The sequence below is a fragment of the Tachypleus tridentatus genome, chromosome 7 (genome assembly GCF_004210375.1).
Source record: "Tachypleus tridentatus isolate NWPU-2018 chromosome 7, ASM421037v1, whole genome shotgun sequence".
Classification (NCBI taxonomy): domain Eukaryota; kingdom Metazoa; phylum Arthropoda; class Merostomata; order Xiphosura; family Limulidae; genus Tachypleus; species Tachypleus tridentatus.
Genome location: NC_134831.1, coordinates 102,029,848 through 102,048,400, shown reverse-complemented (window position 1 = coordinate 102,048,400; position 18,553 = coordinate 102,029,848). Strand labels below are relative to the sequence as shown.

At 36.6% G+C, this 18,553-nt stretch overlaps 1 protein-coding gene across 1 annotated transcript in view; it reads right to left on the bottom strand.

Moving 5' to 3' along the window:
• Positions 1-604: 604 nt before the first annotated feature.
• Positions 605-18,553, bottom strand: part of LOC143256307 (T-box transcription factor TBX3-like) — a 65,676-nt gene continuing 47,727 nt past the window's right edge. Inside the window, exons 4-5 of the mRNA XM_076513381.1 lie at positions 2,042-2,118; positions 605-971 (exon numbers count right to left, since the gene is read on the bottom strand). Coding sequence (XP_076369496.1) covers positions 620-971; positions 2,042-2,118 — 429 coding nt within the window. The 3' untranslated portion in view covers positions 605-619. The remainder of the gene's footprint in view (positions 972-2,041; positions 2,119-18,553) is intronic.

Genomic DNA, 18,553 nt, shown 5'->3' with positions numbered 1-18,553 from the left:
CACATTTCTTTTGCTCGTGCTAAAGCTCAGTAGAAACATAGCTAATGAAAACACAAATTGTTTTGCTCGTGCTAAAGCTCAGTAGAAACTTAGCTAATGAAAACACACATTTCTTTTGCTCGTGCTAAAGACAAAAGCTCAGTAGAAACATAGCTAATGAAAACACAAATTGTTTTGCTCGTGCTAAAGCTCAGTAGAAACTTAGCTAATGAAAACACACATTTCTTTTGCTCGTGCTAAAGACAAAAGCTCAGTAGAAACTTAGCTAATGAAAACACACATTTCTTTTGCTCGTGCTAAAGACAAAAGCTCAGTAGAAACTTAGCTAATGAAAACACACATTTCTTTTGCTCGTGCTAAAGACAAAAGCTCAGTAGAAACTTAGCTAATGAAAACACACATTTCTTTTGCTCGTGCTAAAGACAAAAGCTCAGTAGAAACTTAGCTAATGAAAACACACATTTCTTTTGCTCGTGCTAAAGACTAAAGCTCAGTAGAAACTTAGCTAATGAAAACACACATTTCTTTTGCTCGTGCTAAAGCTCAGTATAGGTGACTACTATACAAAACGTGATTCAATTTCCTTGATAATGTTAAATTTCTATTTTGTAATATACAGTTAACAAATGTCTTTTAAACGCTGAATTAAAACTGATGAGAAATTATGAACATAAACCATAAGTTGTAATACAAAGGAAGTTCCAAATTGTAAATTAAAAACAAACAGAACAAACTTTAAGTTATGAAAGTTGGTTATACCTTTTGACTGACTTCCTGAACTGGACAATGCGGGTCTTAAGTCAGCAGCGCCACCTACATCGAGTCGTTCATCTTCGTCACTGGAATCATCTAGTGGATCAGGATCCAGATTGTGATTGGATCCCTCCCTGTTCTGGTCGCTTGCTCCTCCTTGTGTCGCCTCCAAGATGTGCATCTGCGAAGTATGTGAGTCCACCATCGATGAATGCCGCCTAAAATTAAATATTCGAGAAAAAAAACTAACTCTTGCAGTTCCAAATATCCCATTTCGTTAAAATATTTGTCAAAAACATAAAGTACATTTAAAGATTTCTTTAAAAGCTGATGCTTATCAGACACAGAATGAAGAAGGAAAAAGTTGGGTAATTAATTCACTAAGAAAATTAAAAAAAATACTAAACCCATTAGTGTATATACGACCTCTAAGTTTCTACAAACGTAGAGCTCCATATTAAAACAAAGTAATAAAGATTCGATAGGTGCCAAGAACTTAAGTAAATGTGTTCATATGTCTGTTGTTATCAACAGAGACATTCCATTTTTGGGAGGGCAATTAGAAATAATATTCTACACAAATCCACCAACTCTGATCAAATTCTGATCATTTTGACTTTCTACGTTAACAGAAAATGATTTTATTTAACTTCGTGGCCTTGCTGTAACCTTGAGCTTTGACCTTGACCCTCGAGAAACTAATAATTACTTAGTTGGGTCATAATTCAAATGTATATCAGCTTTCGTCCAAATCCATTCAGTAGTTTTTAAGAAATCGTGCTGATAAACATACACCAGTGAAAATAAGACTGTATCATAAGGGTCACTAAACTAACCAATATAGAACCCGATGGCATTGGGAAAAGTGCCAAGCCAAGTAAATTATAGAATTTAAAATAGATAAGAATAACAAACCACGTGGTGTTGAATACTAATTCTTCAGGTCATAAAGTAAAAGTATAAAAACGTGTTTGAAAAGGAAAAGTTACAGTCGCTAACACGAGAAGTTCTAAGATAACACTTTATGTTATGATCAGGTCACCATGTCTTACGGTAAAACAAGCTCTTAGGTAACAAATATTTGGCTGTTCAGGTCACCAATATGGAGAAAACGATTGCTGTCACGGCCTCAGATTCAGAAACACAGACGTGTAAGAAATACAGTGGTAAAAGAATATCCATTGAGAACAGTAACAAACTGAACAAAACAAACAAACAGGTCGTGCAATTCTGTCTTGATAACAACAGCTAACAACGAGTTGATCTGGAAATGTACCCAGGAACTTACTTTTTTTCCCTTTTCCCAGCTCCTGAATCCCGAAATCCTTTAGCAAATGGGTTGTTGTCAATCTTTAACTGGGTTATCTGTTAGTGGAAACAGAAATGAAATGAATATAGCTCCGCACAGAATTCAGGAGATTGAAAATATGCACGAAACGTTTCGGGAAACTTTATGACATAACAGTGGATGGAATACAACATCATAATAACAAATTTGCTAATAGAACCGATTTAAAATATCTGTTAAGACGTCGATGAAAACACAGGAATAACAATCCTGTGTAACATATGTTTGTGCAACGATATTTACTAAAGAAAAGAAGTTTCAAAATGATTTGAATTAAAGATATATTTATTTGTTTTTATACGGAACCCTGGCAGGAAAATATATTATTGATTTGAATTAAAGATATATTTATTTGTTTTTATACGGAACCCTGACAGAAAAATATATTATTCCAGGAATATTTTAAATACATTAGTTTGTTTTCAATTTCGCGCAAAGCTATCTGCGATAGCTGTCCATAAGTTAGAAGTGTAAGACTAGAGGGAAGGAGGCTCGTCATCACCACCCACCGCCAACTCTTGGGCTACTCTTTTACCAACGAATAGTGGGATTGATCGTATATTATAACGCCTCCACCGCTTAAAGGGTGAGTATGTTTGGTGTAACGGGGATTCGAACCCGCAACCCTCGGATTATGAGACGGGGGCCTTAAGTACATTAAGGGAAAGTAAAACATAAGATATTCACTTTAAACTGTAAAATCAGCTGTTTAAAGTAATTACACAATAATATACCAAACAGGATCCACTAAACGATCTGAATTATCACGTGAATATATTAACTTTTGGAAATTTAAACGTTACCTAGAGGACCAGAAAAATAAACATTGGTACTCAGGGTACTAATTAGTTGACCTTTCAATACTCACTATCAGTTTAATATGATGTTTAATTATTCCAGAACCCCTCTGTTAGTTTAATGTAACGTTTAATTATTCCAGAACCCCTCTGTTAGTTTAATGTAACGTTTAATTATTCCAGAACCCCTCTGTTAGTTTAATGTAACATTTAATTATTCCAGAACCCCTCTGTTAGTTTGATGTAACGTTTAATTATTCAAGAACCCCTCTGTTAGTTTAATGTAACGTTTAATTATTCCAGAACCCCTCTGTTAGTTTAATATGATGTTTAATTATTCCATAACCCCTCTGTTAGTTTAATGTAACGTTTAATTATTCCAGAACCCCTCTGTTAGTTTAATATGATGTTTAATTCTTCCACAACCCCTCTGTTAGCTTAATATAACGTTTAATTATTCCAGAACCCCTCTGTTAGTTTAATGTGACGTTTAATTATTCCAGAACCCCTCTGTTAGTTTAATATAACGTTTAATTATTCCAGAACCCCTCTGTTTGTTTAATATAACGTTTAATTATTCCAGAACCCCTCTGTTTGTTTAATATGACGTTTAATTATTCCAGAACCCCTCTGTTAGTTTAATATGACGTTTAATTATTCCAGAACCCCTCTGTTAGTTTAATGTAACGTTTAATTATTCCAGAACCCCTCTGTTAGTTTAATGTAACGTTGAATTATTCCAGAACCCCTCTGTTAGTTTGATGTAACGTTTAATTATTCAAGAACCCCTCTGTTAGTTTAATGTAACGTTTAATTATTCCAGAACCCCTCTGTTAGTTTAATATGATGTTTAATTATTCCATAACCCCTCTGTTAGTTTAATGTAACGTTTAATTATTCCAGAACCCCTCTGTTAGTTTAATATGATGTTTAATTATTCCAGAACCCCTCTGTTAGCTTAATATAACGTTTAATTATTCCAGAACCCCTCTGTTAGTTTAATATAACGTTTAATTATTCCAGAACACCTCTGTTTGTTTAATATAACGTTTAATTATTCCAGAACTCCTCTGTTTGTTTAATATGACGTTTAAATATTCCAGAACCCCTCTGTTAGTTTAATATGACGTTTAATTATCCAGAACCCCTCTGTTAGTTTAATATAACGTTTAATTATTCCAGAATTCCTCGGTTAGTTTAATATGACGTTTAATTATTCCAGAACCCCTCTGTTAGTTTAATATGACGTTTAATTATTCCAGAACCCCTCTGTTAGTTTAATATGACGTTTAATTATTCCAGAACCCCTCTGTTAGTTTAATATGATGTTTAATTCTTCCAGAACCCCTCTGTTAGCTTAATATAACGTTTAATTATTCCAAAACCCCTCTGTTAGTTTAATGTGACGTTTAATTATTCCAGAACCCCTCTGTTAGTTTAATATAACGTTTAATTATTCCAGAACCCCTCTGTTTGTTTAATATAACGTTTAATTATTCCAGAACCCTCTGTTTGTTTAATATGACGTTTAATTATTCCAGAACCCTCTGTTAGTTTAATATGACGTTTAATTATTCCAGAACCCCTCTGTTAGTTTAATGTAACGTTTAATTATTCCAGAACCCCTCTGTTAGTTTAATGTAACGTTGAATTATTCCAGAACCCCTCTGTTAGTTTGATGTAACGTTTAATTATTCAAGAACCCCTCTGTTAGTTTAATGTAACGTTTAATTATTCCAGAACCCCTCTGTTAGTTTAATATGATGTTTAATTATTCCATAACCCCTCTGTTAGTTTAATGTAACGTTTAATTATTCCAGAACCCTCTGTTAGTTTAATATGATGTTTAATTATTCCAGAACCCCTCTGTTAGCTTAATATAACGTTTAATTATTCCAGAACCCCTCTGTTAGTTTAATATAACGTTTAATTATTCCAGAACACCTCTGTTTGTTTAATATAACGTTTAATTATTCCAGAACCCCACTGTTTGTTTAATATGACGTTTAAATATTCCAGAACCCCTCTGTTAGTTTAATATGACGTTTAATTATTCCAGAACCCCTCTGTTAGTTTAATATAACGTTTAATTATTCCAGAATTCCTCTGTTAGTTTAATATGACGTTTAATTATTCCAGAACCCCTCTGTTAGTTTAATATGACGTTTAATTATTCCAGAACCCCTCTGTTAGTTTAATATGACGTTTAATTATTCCAGAACCCCTCTGTTAGTTTAATATAACGTTTAATTATTCCAGAACCCCTCTGTTAGTTTAATATGACGTTTAATTATTCCAGAACCCCTCTGTTAGTTTAATATGACGTTTAATTATTCCAGAATTCCTTTTTTCGAGATTATCTCAAAATGAAGACAATTCCTTATAAACTCACAATGAGCGAACTATATGTACTGTGTACCCACAATTATCGCACCCTGGTTTCTAGCGTTATACGTCCGCAGACTTGCCGCTGTGCTGCTACTGGAGGTCACGCGGTTTTATAGAGTTGTTTGTGACGTGCAAAACATTACTTGACCATCAGCGAACTTACAACGAGATAGGGTATGAGATAATAAGTATAATTGTGCAACAATCTGGGTGTTTATTGTGCACTGACCTTACTATTTCAACAATCTATTCTGGGTGTTTATTGTGCACTGACCTTACCATTTCAACAATCTGTTCTGGGTGTTTATTGTGCACTGACCTTACCATTTCAACAATCTATTCTGGGTGTTTATTGTGCACTGACCTTACCATTTCAACAATCTATTCTGGGTGTTTATTATGCACTGACCTTACCATTTCAACAATCTATTCTGGGTGTTTATTATGCACTGACCTTACCATTTCAACAATCTATTCTGGGTGTTTATTGTGCACTGACCTTACCATTTCAACAATCTATTCTGGGTGTTTATTGTGCACTGACCTTACCATTTCAACAATCTATTCTGGGTGTTTATTGTGCACTGACCTTACCATTTCAACAATCTATTCTGGGTGTTTATTGTGCACTGACCTTACCATTTCAACAATCTATTCTGGGTGTTTATTGTGCACTGACCTTACCATTTCAACAATCTATTCTGGGTGTTTATTGTGCACTGACTTACCATTTCAACAATCTATTCTGGGTGTTTATTATGCACTGATCTTACCATTTCAACAATCTATTCTGGGTGTTTATTGTGCACTGACCTTACCATTTCAACAATCTATTCTGGGTGGTTATTGTGCACTGACCTTACCATTTCAACAATCTATTCTGGGTGTTTATTGTGCACTGACCTTACCATTTCAACAATCTATTCTGGGTGTTTATTGTGCACTGACCTTACCATTTCAACAATCTATTCTGGGTGTTTATTGTGCACTGACCTTACCATTTCAACAATCTATTCTGGGTGTTTATTGTGCACTGACCTTACCATTTCAACAATCTATTCTGGGTGTTTATTATGCACTGACCTTACCATTTCAACAATCTATTCTGGGTGTTTATTGTGCACTGACCTTACCATTTCAACAATCTATTCTGGGTGTTTATTGTGCACTGACCTTACCATTTCAACAATCTATTCTGGGTGTTTATTATGCACTGACCTTACCATTTCAACAATCTATTCTGGGTGTTTATTGTGCACTGACCTTACCATTTCAACAATCTATTCTGGGTGTTTATTATGCACTGACCTTACCATTTCAACAATCTATTCTGGGTGTTTATTATGCACTGACCTTACCATTTCAACAATCTATTCTGGGTGTTTATTGTGCACTGACCTTACCATTTCAACAATCTATTCTGGGTGTTTATTATGCACTGACCTTACCATTTCAACAATCTATTCTGGGTGTTTGCACTGACCTTACCATTTCAACAATCTATTCTGGGTGTTTATTATGCACTGACCTTACCATTTCAACAATCTATTCTGGGTGTTTATTGTGCACTGACCTTACCATTTCAACAATCTATTCTGGGTGTTTATTGTGCACTGACCTTACCATTTCAACAATCTATTCTGGGTGTTTATTGTGCACTGACCTTACCATTTCAACAATCTATTCTGGGTGTTTATTGTGCACTGACCTTACCATTTCAACAATCTATTCTGGGTGTTTATTATGCACTGACCTTACCATTTCAACAATCTATTCTGGGTGTTTATTGTGCACTGACCTTACCATTTCAACAATCTATTCTGGGTGTTTATTGTGCACTGACCTTACCATTTCAACAATCTATTCTGGGTGTTTATTGTGTTTATTTCAACAATCTATTCTGGGTGTTTACACTTACCATTTCAACAATCTATTCTGGGTGTTTATTGTGCACTGACCTTACCATTTCAACAATCTATTCTGGGTGTTTATTGTGCACTGACCTTACCATTTCAACAATCTATTCTGGGTGTTTATTGTGCACTGACCTTACCATTTCAACAATCTATTCTGGGTGTTTATTGTGCACTGACCTTACCATTTCAACAATCTATTCTGGGTGTTTATTGTGCACTGACCTTACCATTTCAACAATCTATTCTGGGTGTTTATTGTGCACTGACCTTACCATTTCAACAATCTATTCTGGGTGTTTATTGTGCACTGACCTTACCATTTCAACAATCTATTCTGGGTGTTTATTGTGCACTGACCTTACCATTTCAACAATCTATTCTGGGTGTTTATTATGCACTGACCTTACCATTTCAACAATCTATTCTGGGTGTTTATTGTGCACTGACCTTACCATTTCAACAATCTATTCTGGGTGTTTATTGTGCACTGACCTTACCATTTCAACAATCTATTCTGGGTGTTTATTATGCACTGACCTTACCATTTCAACAATCTATTCTGGGTGTTTATTGTGCACTGACCTTACCATTTCAACAATCTATTCTGGGTGTTTATTGTGCACTGACCTTACCATTTCAACAATCTATTCTGGGTGTTTATTGTGCACTGACCTTACCATTTCAACAATCTATTCTGGGTGTTTATTGTGCACTGACCTTACCATTTCAACAATCTATTCTGGGTGTTTATTGTGCACTGACCTTACCATTTCAACAATCTATTCTGGGTGTTTATTGTGCACTGACCTTACCATTTCAACAATCTATTCTGGGTGTTTATTGTGCACTGACCTTACCATTTCAACAATCTAATCTATTCTGGGTGTTTATTGTGCACTGACCTTACCATTTCAACAATCTATTCTGGGTGTTTATTGTGCACTGACCTTACCATTTCAACAATCTATTCTGGGTGTTTATTGTGCACTGACCTTACCATTTCAACAATCTATTCTGGGTGTTTATTGTGCACTGACCTTACCATTTCAACAATCTATTCTGGGTGTTTATTGTGCACTGACCTTACCATTTCAACAATCTATTCTGGGTGTTTATTGTGCACTGACCTTACCATTTCAACAATCTATTCTGGGTGTTTATTGTGCACTGACCTTACCATTTCAACAATCTATTCTGGGTGTTTATTGTGCACTGACCTTACCATTTCAACAATCTATTCTGGGTGTTTATTGTGCACTGACCTTACCATTTCAACAATCTATTCTGGGTGTTTATTGTGCACTGACCTTACCATTTCAACAATCTATTCTGGGTGTTTATTATGCACTGACCTTACCATTTCAACAATCTATTCTGGGTGTTTATTGTGCACTGACCTTACCATTTCAACAATCTATTCTGGGTGTTTATTGCACTGACCTTACCATTTCAACAATCTATTCACTGACCTTACCATTTCAACAATCTATTCTGGGTGTTTATTGTGCACTGACCTTACCATTTCAACAATCTATTCTGGGTGTTTATTGTGCACTGACCTTACCATTTCAACAATCTATTCTGGGTGTTTATTGTGCACTGACCTTACCATTTCAACAATCTATTCTGGGTGTTTATTGTGCACTGACCTTACCATTTCAACAATCTATTCTGGGTGTTTATTATGCACTGACCTTACCATTTCAACAATCTATTCTGGGTGTTTATTGTGCACTGACCTTACCATTTCAACAATCTATTCTGGGTGTTTATTGTGCACTGACCTTACCATTTCAACAATCTATTCTGCACTGACCTTACCATTTCAACAATCTATTCTGGGTGTTTATTGTGCACTGACCTTACCATTTCAACAATCTATTCTGGGTGTTTATTGTGCACTGACCTTACCATTTCAACAATCTATTCTGGGTGTTTATTATGCACTGACCTTACCATTTCAACAATCTATTCTGGGTGTTTATTTTGCACTGACCTTACCATTTCAACAATCTATTCTGGGTGTTTATTGTGCACTGACCTTACCATTTCAACAATCTATTCTGGGTGTTTATTGTGCACTGACCTTACCATTTCAACAATCTATTCTGGGTGTTTATTGTGCACTGACCTTACCATTTCAACAATCTATTCTGGGTGTTTATTGTGCACTGACCTTACCATTTCAACAATCTATTCTGGGTGTTTATTGTGCACTGACCTTACCATTTCAACAATCTATTCTGGGTGTTTATTGTGCACTGACCTTACCATTTCAACAATCTATTCTGGGTGTTTATTGTGCACTGACCTTACCATTTCAACAATCTATTCTGGGTGTTTATTGTGCACTGACCTTACCATTTCAACAATCTATTCTGGGTGTTTATGCACTGACCTTACCATTTCAACAATCTATTCTGGGTGTTTATTATGCACTGACCTTACCATTTCAACAATCTATTCTGGGTGTTTATTGTGCACTGACCTTACCATTTCAACAATCTATTCTGGGTGTTTATTATGCACTGACCTTACCATTTCAACAATCTATTCTGGGTGTTTATTGTGCACTGACCTTACCATTTCAACAATCTATTCTGGGTGTTTGGGCACTGACCTTACCATTTCAACAATCTATTATGCACTGACCTTACCATTTCAACAATCTATTCTGGGTGTTTATTGCACTGACCTTACCATTTCAACAATCTACTGTGCACTTACCATTTCAACAATCTATTCTGGGTGTTTATTGTGCACTGACCTTACCATTTCAACAATCTATTCTGGGTGTTTATTGTGCACTGACCTTACCATTTCAACAATCTATTCTGGGTGTTTATTGTGCACTGACCTTACCATTTCAACAATCTATTCTGGGTGTTTATTGTGCACTGACCTTACCATTTCAACAATCTATTCTGGGTGTTTATTGTGCACTGACCTTACCATTTCAACAATCTATTCTGGGTGTTTATTGTGCACTGACCTTACCATTTCAACAATCTATTCTGGGTGTTTATTGTGCACTGACCTTACCATTTCAACAATCTATTCTGGGTGTTTATTGTGCACTGACCTTACCATTTCAACAATCTATTCTGGGTGTTTATTGTGCACTGACCTTACCATTTCAACAATCTATTCTGGGTGTTTATTGTGCACTGACCTTACCATTTCAACAATCTATTCTGGGTGTTTATTGTGCACTGACCTTACCATTTCAACAATCTATTCTGGGGGTGTTTATTGTGCACTGACCTTACCATTTCAACAATCTATTCTGGGTGTTTATTGTGCACTGACCTTACCATTTCAACAATCTATTCTGGGTGTTTATTGTGCACTGACCTTACCATTTCAACAATCTATTCTGGGTGTTTATTGTGCACTGACCTTACCATTTCAACAATCTATTCTGGGTGTTTATTGTGCACTGACCTTACCATTTCAACAATCTATTCTGGGTGTTTATTGTGACCTTACCATTTCAACAATCTACTGACCTTACCATTTCAACAATCTATTCTGGGTGTTTATTGTGCACTGACCTTACCATTTCAACAATCTATTCTGGGTGTTTATTGTGCACTGACCTTACCATTTCAACAATCTATTCTGGGTGTTTATTGTGCACTGACCTTACCATTTCAACAATCTATTCTGGGTGTTTATTGTGCACTGACCTTACCATTTCAACAATCTATTCTGGGTGTTTATTGTGCACTGACCTTACCATTTCAACAATCTATTCTGGGTGTTTATTGTGCACTGACCTTACCATTTCAACAATCTATTCTGGGTGTTTATTATGCACTGACCTTACCATTTCAACAATCTATTCTGGGTGTTTATTGTGCACTGACCTTACCATTTCAACAATCTATTCTGGGTGTTTATTGTGCACTGACCTTACCATTTCAACAATCTATTCTGGGTGTTTATTGTGCACTGACCTTACCATTTCAACAATCTATTCTGGGTGTTTATTGTGCACTGACCTTACCATTTCAACAATCTATTCTGGGTGTTTATTGTGCACTGACCTTACCATTTCAACAATCTATTCTGGGTGTTTATTGTGCACTGACCTTACCATTTCAACAATCTATTCTGGGTGTTTATTGTGCACTGACCTTACCATTTCAACAATCTATTCTGGGTGTTTATTGTGCACTGACCTTACCATTTCAACAATCTATTCTGGGTGTTTATTGTGCACTGACCTTACCATTTCAACAATCTATTCTGGGTGTTTATTGTGCACTGACCTTACCATTTCAACAATCTATTCTGGGTGTTTATTCTGGGTGTTTGTGCACTGACCTTACCATTTCAACAATCTATTCTGGGTGTTTATTGTGCACTGACCTTACCATTTCAACAATCTATTCTGGGTGTTTATTGTGCACTGACCTTACCATTTCAACAATCTATTCTGGGTGTTTATTGTGCACTGACCTTACCATTTCAACAATCTATTCTGGGTGTTTATTGTGCACTGACCTTACCATTTCAACAATCTATTCTGGGTGTTTATTGTGCACTGACCTTACCATTTCAACAATCTATTCTGGGTGTTTATTGTGCACTGACCTTACCATTTCAACAATCTATTCTGGGTGTTTATTGTGCACTGACCTTACCATTTCAACAATCTATTCTGGTGTGTTTATTTGGGTGTTTATTACTGACCTTACCATTTCAACAATCTATTCTGGGTGTTTATTGTGCACTGACCTTACCATTTCAACAATCTATTCTGGGTGTTTATTATGCACTGACCTTACCATTTCAACAATCTATTCTGGGTGTTTATTGTGCACTGACCTTACCATTTCAACAATCTATTCTGGGTGTTTATTATGCACTGACCTTACCATTTCAACAATCTATTCTGGGTGTTTATTATGCACTGACCTTACCATTTCAACAATCTATTCTGGGTGTTTATTGTGCACTGACCTTACCATTTCAACAATCTATTCTGGGTGTTTATTGTGCACTGACCTTACCATTTCAACAATCTATTCTGGGTGTTTATTATGCACTGACCTTACCATTTCAACAATCTATTCTGGGTGTTTATTGTGCACTGACCTTACCATTTCAACAATCTATTCTGGGTGTTTATTATGCACTGACCTTACCATTTCAACAATCTATTCTGGGTGTTTATTGTGCACTGACCTTACCATTTCAACAATCTATTCTGGGTGTTTATTGTGCACTGACCTTACCATTTCAACAATCTATTCTGGGTGTTTATTGTGCACTGACCTTACCATTTCAACAATCTATTCTGGGTGTTTATTGTGCACTGACCTTACCATTTCAACAATCTATTCTGGGTGTTTATTGTGCACTGACCTTACCATTTCAACAATCTATTCTGGGTGTTTATTGTGCACTGACCTTACCATTTCAACAATCTATTCTGGGTGTTTATTGTGCACTGACCTTACCATTTCAACAATCTATTCTGGGTGTTTATTGTGCACTGACCTTACCATTTCAACAATCTATTCTGGGTGTTTATTGTGCACTGACCTTACCATTTCAACAATCTATTCTGGGTGTTTATTGTGCACTGACCTTACCATTTCAACAATCTATTCTGGGTGTTTATTGTGCACTGACCTTACCATTTCAACAATCTATTCTGGGTGTTTATTGTGCACTGACCTTACCATTTCAACAATCTATTCTGGGTGTTTATTATGCACTGACCTTACCATTTCAACAATCTATTCTGGGTGTTTATTGTGCACTGACCATTTCAACAACCATTTCAACAATCTATTCTGGGTGTTTATTGTGCACTGACCTTACCATTTCAACAATCTATTCTGGGTGTTTATTGTGCACTGACCTTACCATTTCAACAATCTATTCTGGGTGTTTATTGTGCACTGACCTTACCATTTCAACAATCTATTCTGGGTGTTTATTGTGCACTGACCTTACCATTTCAACAATCTATTCTGGGTGTTTATTGTGCACTGACCTTACCATTTCAACAATCTATTCTGGGTGTTTATTGTGCACTGACCTTACCATTTCAACAATCTATTCTGGGTGTTTATTGTGCACTGACCTTACCATTTCAACAATCTATTCTGGGTGTTTATTGTGCACTGACCTTACCATTTCAACAATCTATTCTGGGTGTTTATTGTGCACTGACCTTACCATTTCAACAATCTATTCTGGGTGTTTATTGTGCACTGACCTTACCATTTCAACAATCTATTCTGGGTGTTTATTGTGCACTGACCTTACCATTTCAACAATCTATTCTGGGTGTTTATTGTGCACTGACCTTACCATTTCAACAATCTATTCTGGGTGTTTATTGTGCACTGACCTTACCATTTCAACAATCTATTCTGGGTGTTTATTGTGCACTGACCTTACCATTTCAACAATCTATTCTGGGTGTTTATTGTGCACTGACCTTACCATTTCAACAATCTATTCTGGGTGTTTATTGTGCACTGACCTTACCATTTCAACAATCTATTCTGGGTGTTTATTGTGCACTGACCTTACCATTTCAACAATCTATTCTGGGTGTTTATTGTGCACTGACCTTACCATTTCAACAATCTATTCTGGGTGTTTATTATGCACTGACCTTACCATTTCAACAATCTATTCTGGGTGTTTATTGTGCACTGACCTTACCATTTCAACAATCTATTCTGGGTGTTTATTATGCACTGACCTTACCATTTCAACAATCTATTCTGGGTGTTTATTGTGCACTGACCTTACCATTTCAACAATCTATTCTGGGTGTTTATTATGCACTGACCTTACCATTTCAACAATCTATTCTGGGTGTTTATTATGCACTGACCTTACCATTTCAACAATCTATTCTGGGTGTTTATTGTGCACTGACCTTACCATTTCAACAATCTATTCTGGGTGTTTATTGTGCACTGACCTTACCATTTCAACAATCTATTCTGGGTGTTTATTGTGCACTGACCTTACCATTTCAACAATCTATTCTGGGTGTTTATTGTGCACTGACCTTACCATTTTTATAATAACCTTTGAAGTTGTTTTTTATATCCACTACTTGATGGTTTTAACTAAAATAAAATAGTCGAAGGTCCCTTTTTAAGACTGTGTGCAAACCTCAAATCAAACTGTAGGCATGTTACTGGTAATAGATTTTCCAACAAACGAAGTGCAATGTATAAGAATTATTTTTTGCAAAAAATGTGAAGTCTGTGGGTGTAAAATTAACAAAATAGCCCAGAAGTAAAGCGTTCGCTTCACATGTGAATGGTCCGGAGTTCGATTCCGGTACATCCACTCACAAATAAAGCCCCCAAGTGTCACAGTAGTACGTCTGCGGACTCCCACCGTTAAAGATTGGGCTTAGATACTTGTGGCGAACAGAGGCTTACATTGTGTAACTTTGGGCTTACTTTCTATCACTTCCCGTCACACCAAACATGCTCGTCCTTTCAGGCGTGGGGACGTTATAATTTACGCTCAATCCCACTATTCGTTGGTAAAAGAGTAGCCCAAGAGTTGGCGGTGGGTGGTGATCACTAGTTGCCTTCCCTCTTGTCTTACACTGCTAAATTAGGGACGGCTGGTGCAAATAGCTCTACTATAGCTTTGTGCGAAATTCAAAAACAAACAAACCAAACTAGGTGTTTACAATTGTTTTAGACCCGGCATGGTCAGGTGGGTTAAGGCGTTCAACTCGTAATCCGAGGGTTGCGGGTTCAAATCCCCATCGAACCAAATATGCTTACTCTTTCAGCTGTGGGGACGTTATAACGTGACGGTCAATTCCAATATTCGTTGGTAAAAGAGTAGCCAAGAGTTAGCGGTGGGTGGTGATGACTAGTTGCCTTTCCTCTAGTCTTATACTGCTAAATTAGGGACGGCGAGCGCAGATAGCTGTCATGTAGCTTTGTGCGAAATTCAAAAACAAACAAACAAACAATAATTTCCATCAATCAATTCTACTTAAAACGTAAAAGAACACTAATTGATAGGAGTCGGAGATAGCCCGAGGTACATTTCAAAATGTCTTCAAACGAAATGCCTTTTATAAAGTTACCTCCGGCTATCTCCGATTACATCAACAGCTCGGGGAGCCCAAACTCGACTCAGGGGCAGCTTTCCAGGAACAAATTGCTGAAAATACCTGTGCTGTTATGTGGGAGAATCCGTAGGTAAATGTCAGAGGCATTCGTTTTTCTGACGACATTTTAAAACTTGCATCTGGCTTTCACCCGCAAACCGTTAGAACAGGTTAGTAAACCAGAAGCGACGTTAACCTAGGCTGAAGGCAATAATTGTTAGTGCATCAGTTTCGAAAATTGTCGCACCATTAAGCTTTTGAAAATTCTCACAAGATGACGACAACAACTTTGTTATTTTATTGTTTGTTTGTTTCTTTGAATTTCGCGCAAAGCTACTCAAGGGCTATCTGCGCTAACCGTCCCTAATTTAGCAGTGTAATGACTAGAGGGAAGGCAGCTAGTCATCACCACCCACCGCCAACTCTTGAGCTACTCTTTTAGCGACGAATAGTGGGATTGACCGTCACATTATAACGCCCCCACGGCTGAAAGGGCGAGCATGTTTGGCGCGACGGGGATGCGAACCCGCGACCCTCGGATTACGAGTCGCACGCCTTAACACGCTTGGCCATGCCAGGCCTCCGTTGTTTGAAATGTTCTGGCTGGGATAGAAACATAAGGTGGGTTTGACTTCCTTTCAAACCTTGTTGAAGACTGTTGAAACAAGTGTCAAATCACGTGCCATGTCGTCAAGCTAAACGAATATTAGAAGAACATAACATTCGACAGGCAGAGAAAATCGTTATCTAAGCGGGTGGAAGAAGGAACAGAAGACAGAAGCTTCTACATAGTTTAAGATAAGAGTCAGTAAAGTGCGGGAATAGTGACCGGGGAGCAGAACGTGTACCGAGCCACACATCCAGATATGTACACATCGGCGGAAGTTTCGAGAACAAGTGCGAGATACGATGGCGTCCGGATGCCGGTGAGGGGTACATCCCATTGCCGAACATAAACCCGCATCCTCTGGCGACTAAACCGGTCCTTCAACCAGCGAGGTTTAACGTGAGAGCCCCAGCCACGTTGTTGACAAAATCTGAGCAGAATTATAGTTACGTTTATTCTTGTTAAAACCGAGTCCCGAATCTGACGTCGATTAAAAATAACTAATCTGAAAGTAATAATTAACCCAACCATGTTGTTAAAAATTTCGTTTGAGACTTTACATACGTTATGTACAGTGTATGAATATATATACACACACGTGCGTACAATGAAACTAATTTTACTTTGGGCTTACAAGGAATGCTGGCCTGTAATATACGAACACTTCACCATAGCAACTGGTGAAGATCTTACATGACATGATATTATTAGATGATTGTTATGATTGGAGATCACACAGAGACGTAGTGGGAAAGAACCATATCACACAGAAAACATACAACGTCTTTAATACATTATTTCATGTATATCTCGTACATCTTTCTTAATAAATTATTTTCATGTATATCCCATACAATATCTACTCAACATAGGACTCAAGTTCGCAGTAACACCTAGAAATATTCCATCCATCGAAATGAATACCTGCCTGGAAGACCAAGCTAGAAAACTGGTGATCCACTCTACACAAACTGAAAAAAAAACAAAAAAAACGGAAAACAACAACTTCAACAACAATTCCACCAACAACCTATCTTTCCAGGTAGAACTGAAAACATCTCTTTCCCCGAAACAACTCAAAACAATATCTTAAACAACTTTTGCAAAGAATTTTCACACAAAACCATCAACATAATTTTACAGAAAAGAAAACTTAACAAAACAACCTCACACAGAAAGATATTAATTCTATAAACAACCTAAAACAAGAGATCAACATCAAAATTCTAAAAGCAGACAAAGGCAATGCCGCCCTCCGTTAGTACACCGGTAAGTCTCCGGAGTTACAACGCTAAAATCAGTGGTTCGATTCCCCTCGGTTGGCTCAGAAGGTAGCCCGATGTGGCTTTGCTATAAGAAAAAACAATTCCATAACCCAATGCCATAATTATAATGAACAACAATGAATACATTCAAACTATAAACATCTTTTCATATACAAACAAATTTAAACTACTAAACACAAATCCAACAAAAACACATGAAAAACCAATTATACAAAATATTATTACAAATGAAAAAAACCAACATAATCTCAAAAAACATTTATTCTTACCTACGAAAGACCGACTCATGCATTACAAACTATACGACACTCACAAACCCGCTTGTTCTCTACGACCTATGAATCATTTAACTACAACCTCGGTAAACATACAGCGTGGGCATTTTCTAAATATGTAACATCAGCTGGCTCCATTTTCAAAAACCTTTTAACTTTAAATCCATTATTAATCAACTAAATCATGAAGCCTTAATGGTCAGTTTTGATGTAATCTCACTCTTTACAGAAGTCCCAACAACTGAAGTCTGCAAGATAGCTTTAGAACTTTATATCCAAGACCCCAACCCATTGATACATATCCCCAGTAACCAGTTAGCAACCCGTATAGAATTCACTACCACCAAAACTAAACTACAAATAAATGACCTATGTATGGGGAATCCCATGTCACCAGTTCTAGACAACATTTTTATGACACAGGTTGAATCTCAAGCGATGAATTCATTCTTACACCCACCACTATACTGATACAGGTATGTTGATGATACAATTGCTGGATTCACATCTACAGAACACACAGTTTGTTTTAATCACGTTAACTGGATATACCCCTACATTAAGCTCACCTGTGAACAGGAAAACACTAACCAAATAACATTTCTTAACCTCAAAATCACTAGAACTGATACACAATTCAAAACAGAAATCCACAGAAACATCACCCAAACTGGATTATACATTCCCTGGGATTCAGCACATGAAACAAAACAAAAACTCAACATATTAAGAAACCATATAAACACAGCCACAAAACTATGTTCACCTGATAAAACCAACAAAATAAAATAACACATCATCAACATCAATAAATTTCCTCAAAAAACTGTGGAAAAAATTATACACACACCTAGACAAACAACAAACAAACAACAATAAATCCCATTATAGAACAAACTACAAAACATTATACTGCTGTGTACCATATGTTCTCGACATCAGCGAAAAATAACCAACATTTGGAAAAAAACTTACAACAAAACACAACATTCCAGTAAACATCAAATTTATTCAAAGACCAGGTACAAAACTAAAGTTCATACAACGTAAAGATTACACTGACA